At 41.6% G+C, this 4737-nt stretch overlaps 1 protein-coding gene across 1 annotated transcript in view; it reads right to left on the reverse strand.

Moving 5' to 3' along the window:
• Positions 1-464: 464 nt before the first annotated feature.
• The window catches only part of CAVIN4 (caveolae associated protein 4), a 9446-nt gene continuing 5173 nt past the window's right edge, over positions 465-4737 (reverse strand). The window contains exon 2 of the mRNA XM_006096459.3: positions 465-2775. Within this exon, the coding sequence (XP_006096521.1) occupies positions 2092-2775 (684 nt within the window). The 3' untranslated portion in view covers positions 465-2091. The remainder of the gene's footprint in view (positions 2776-4737) is intronic.

Consider the following 4737-nt stretch of genomic DNA (forward strand, 5'->3'; position numbering starts at 1 on the left):
CTCGGAGGGGAAAATCCTAATTCAAGAATGCAGGACAAGATCACAATGAACCTCTGAGGACATGAACTTGTTTGAGTGTTTCTGGGTTTGTACAACGTCTACTGTGATCAAGAGCTGACCCTGTTATAACTCCTTCGGCATCAAAATTCAAATATGTCTATATGGGAAAAGTTCCATAACATGTCAAATCTGTTTATACAATGGGTCAGTAAGCACACAGATGTTACAAAGATTCCTCGAAAAGGAGTATTTGCTGAAGAGTGTTTTAGCCCAATTGATATTTAGTCTGCATAGGGCTAGAAAAAAAAAGAAAAAGCTTATGTTTGTTTATATTCTTCTTAACCTAGAAACATACCTATTATAAGAAAGGTTGTTATATCAAATTCACCCCATGCTGTTTGCATTCATTACGACTAATAATACTTACAAATAGGACACTGACATCAAACTTAGTAAAATGTCTCTTTTAAAATTCAAATTTATTATGGCTTTAAGGAAATATGTGATTAGGCATCCAAGCTCTCTTTAAGTAACATTTTTAAAATTACCCATTGTAGTGTTCAACGTTGTATACACTTTAGTTTTCAATATAAAAAGATGAACAATGTATGATTTTATGTGTTCATGCAGGTTGAAGAAGAAATGATGCTGAATCAAACTCCCAAACCCAAATATCTGGGGTAACTGAGTCAAATATCTTAAAGTTGATTTATTCTGTGTTTGTCTATGATGTGTGTACATTGATTACAATTACTACATGAGCATCCAAAACTGACCTGAAAGCTGATTGTTATCCAAACTTCAAATTCAACAATTCCATCATCTCCTCCCTATTACAAAACCAGATATTTAAATATTACCAGAAGGGCAGAACCAGTATGACCATGTCTATCTTTCTTTAGCAATAATGTCTACTTCGGGATTGGCTAGGCCTAAGGCTAAGAGTGGAATCTGGCTTCCTCCCAGAGAAGCTATAATGAACCCCTATGAATATTGTTTTGGACAGACATACCCTGAGGGCTTCACTCTGTAAAGCAGAAATATCTGAGGTTGATTCCAAACCCCACCTTACCAGGGCTGACTTTGTACACAGCCACAGTCTCACGCAGCACCCTCCTCAAACAAATGTTGCTATAGTCCACCACACATCTAAATAAAAAGAAAATTAGAAAAAGACTTTTCAAGAAAACTTAAGATCCAACTCAAACCAAGGTTTCCTTTTAATCTTTGATTTAAAAAAAAGATGTCACATAAACATTTTTCATTCCTGATTCTGTGGAAAGACTTGAAGACCAACTTGAGTGTCTGTCCAACCTACGTCCTCACCACGTGGCTTGCAGGACTTTTTCAGGTGTAATTAGTCTGATTCCGTGTTTGAGAAATCAGTAGGGCTCGTTTCCTCTGGATGTGTTTCTTGTTCCCCCAGAATGCAGTGTTTCCTTGGATCTTCACAACAGTGCTCTGAGATGGGCAGGACAGGCCTACCCATTCCAATTTACTGATGAGCTTATGAGCAGGCGACGTGTCAAGCGCTCACTGTAAGAACGGCTGTGACCCAGAACCAAATGCTCAATCCAGAACTTCCATTCTTCGTGCAAAAGCATAAAAAAGACATGTGATTGCTAATTTACTAACCAATCTGTTGATTTGAACATATGGACGATATAATCCCCTTCGAGGTCGGCCATCCCCTTAAATCTCAACCAAAATTGAGAGTTTCCTTGCAAATCATGGCCACAGATCTGCCCTTCACTTGTCTTCAACTACTAAACACCTAACTGGCCCTCTCTAGGAAACTATTTTTCTGGTGTGCAAGAGAAAGGAACTTTTAAGAATCCACAGCTGCCATGAGGATACATGAGAGGATGCTGCTAGAATCTTATAAGCCCGGGGGAGAAAGAACGAAGCCCCAAGGAAGTTACTAGGAAGTTTACATAATATTGGTATTACCTTTATGAGTTTAAACATAAGAAATAAAAATCATACCATTTATTGTTTCCTAAATGGCCTATGAAGGTTAAGTGACTATACTACTTAAACTGGAACTGCATGATTAAGGTGATTTACACTGAAAATATACTTAATTCCTCCCTAGGAAGACTGCTTTAAATCTACCAAAAGAGATTCGTCATCTACTCTCACCTGGGGTTTAAAAGTAACTCTTAAAGGCTCAGGAGTTGGGATTTCCTCCCCTTCGCTGGGAGGATGCACCACCCCGGCCTCCTCATGGTCTGTTTCACTGAGCTCATTGCCGTAGAGCTCACTGATGGGGCCCAGAGACTGGCTCCCGGCAATGATGTCCACGCCCATCTCCCTGACCTCTTCTGGGGCTTTGGCCACCGTTCCTCCTTTAGCTTTCCGAAGGCCACGCATCTTAAAAGTGTCCTTCGATGGAGCTGCGTTAGAAATAGATTGCTTAAATCTTTCCCCTGACTGCTTCAGCCTCTCTCCTGACTGCCTCAACCTCTCTCCTGACTGCCTCAGCCTCTCTCTCCTCTCCGGGGTCACTATTCTAGTTCTCATTCTGTTGACTTTCTTGTCAAAATTCTGCCGTGTCTTCTGCATGTTTTCTTTGGAAAATGCCTTTTTGATATTATCAATGCGCTCCTTGCCTGACTTTCTAAGCCTCGTGGATCTGCTTTCTTCAACGTAATATTCTTCGTCTGAAGACAGATCTATTGGGGGATCAAAGACATCTTCATCGTCCTCCTCTTGATTCTCAGTTATGTTTTTGTCTTTAACAATAGACAGGGATGTTGGACACCGAATATCCTCCTGAAGGAAAAAGAAAGCATGTTAGAGACCAGTTCTTTTACTTTCTGCTGTGCCTTTAAATCTCCTCCATAGGCTGTTTATCCTCTGCCCACTTCTCTTTTTAAAAAAATTTTTTTAATGATTTTTAGAGAGAGAGGAAAGGAGAGGGATAGAGATAGAAACATCCATGAGATGAGAGAGGCATATCATCAACCAGCTGCCTCTTGCACACCCCCTACTGGGGATCAAGCCCACATCCCGGGCATGTACCCTGTCTGGGAATCGAACCAGTGATCTATTGGTTCCTGGGTTAATACTCAACTGGTGAGCCACACCGGCCGGGCTGCCTATTCCTTAAATGTTGGTATTTCTCCAGGTTACTCTCTCCTTAGCCCTTTTTCCTTCTTCATCTCCCAAGCTCACCCTGAGCAACCTTATCCAAGCCTCTGCCTAAAGATCCAATTGTAAGCAATTTCACAAATATTTCCACCTTTCCCTTTCTCCTAAGATGAAGACACATTTTTAAATAATGGACAGACTCCTCCACCTAGTAGCACAAGTATCTCAAACTTAACTCATCATCCTCTCCACAGCTACTTCCCTTCCTGAACCTCTCAGCAACAATACCCATCCAGGGGCCACTCAGAAACCTGAGTCATCATCCCAAATATTTTCTCTCCTTCCCATCCCATATCTAACTGCTCACCAAGTACCATCAATCATACTGCTTAATAACTCACCTGTTCCCTCCTCCTTCCTCCTTGCCTCTAACAAGGTCTTAATTCAGGTTCTTGTCACCTCAGGCCTGAATCTGTGTGAAACTTCTACCTTCAAAACATCACCTAAGCATTTCCTGAGAAATATGTCTAAAGCATAGCTCTGATCACATCCTTTCTCTACTTTAAAACTTTTGGGAGCTCGTCATTACTCAAAGGATAGTGTTCAAACTCTTTAATATGATGAGAAGGCTCTGCAGTTTGAGCTAAGCCACTTTCCCCCAGTCCAGCAGCACACAGCCACTCTCGGTTCCTCAAACACGTAATGCAAACATTGTATAGGTGGGTCTTGCTTCCTTAAACACCCCTTCACCTCTCTTCAACTTTGTAAAAAATAGCTCTCTTCAAGAATGGGTTCAAATGTCCCAACTTCCCCAAGAGGCTAATTGTGTCTCCAATGTACATCAAAATGTCACGTACATACCTCTATTTATAGCATTTATCACAGTCTGAATTGAATTGGAACCCTACTTATTTATAAATGTCTCCCGGGGGCTTTCACTTAATGAAAAGTTCATGAAGACAAAGATGTGTCTTATGTTTGATGCCCAGTATGACTGCTGGGTTAAAAAAGAGGCTATATCTTCTTCCAACAAATAGTAACTAAACACCTACCATGCACAGTCAATGCTCTAGCAACCGAGAACAGCCTTCTGTGAGGAAAACAGAGTAGAAGAGCTTATAGTTTCAGAGAGAGATAAACAAGTTAATTGTAAAGTATGTTGGATGGTGGTAAGTGCTAAGAGGTGAAAAATAAAGCAGGGAAGGGGGGGAAATACAGTGACTAGGAAGGATGCTCGGAAAGGCCTCACCAAAAGGTGACATTCTATCCTAGACCTACAGGTAATGGGTATACCCCGAAGAAAGGGAGGAACAGCAAGGTGGACAAAGTGGTTGGAGCAAAAGTGATCAGGGGGACAGGGCAAACAAAAAGGAGGGAGAGAGGGCAAGAGAAGGAAACAGGAGGGGCTAGATCCGTGTAGGGGCTCTGTATCCCAATATTTTTGAGTGTGAGAGGGAAGCTTTTAAGAGTTCTGAGGGAGAGAAGTGCCATGATTTGACCCATGTTGTAAAACGGTCACTCTGTTGAAAATAGGCTATGGGGGCAAGATAAGAAGCAGGGAGAGTGGATCAGGGTGTTGGCAGAGGTGGTGTGAGAAGTGGTCTGATTCACTTGACGTAGAAGCACAGGATTTGCTGTAGATTG

This window comes from Myotis lucifugus, unplaced genomic scaffold, assembly GCF_000147115.1.
Source record: "Myotis lucifugus unplaced genomic scaffold, Myoluc2.0 scaffold_180, whole genome shotgun sequence".
NCBI classification, from domain to species: domain Eukaryota; kingdom Metazoa; phylum Chordata; class Mammalia; order Chiroptera; family Vespertilionidae; genus Myotis; species Myotis lucifugus.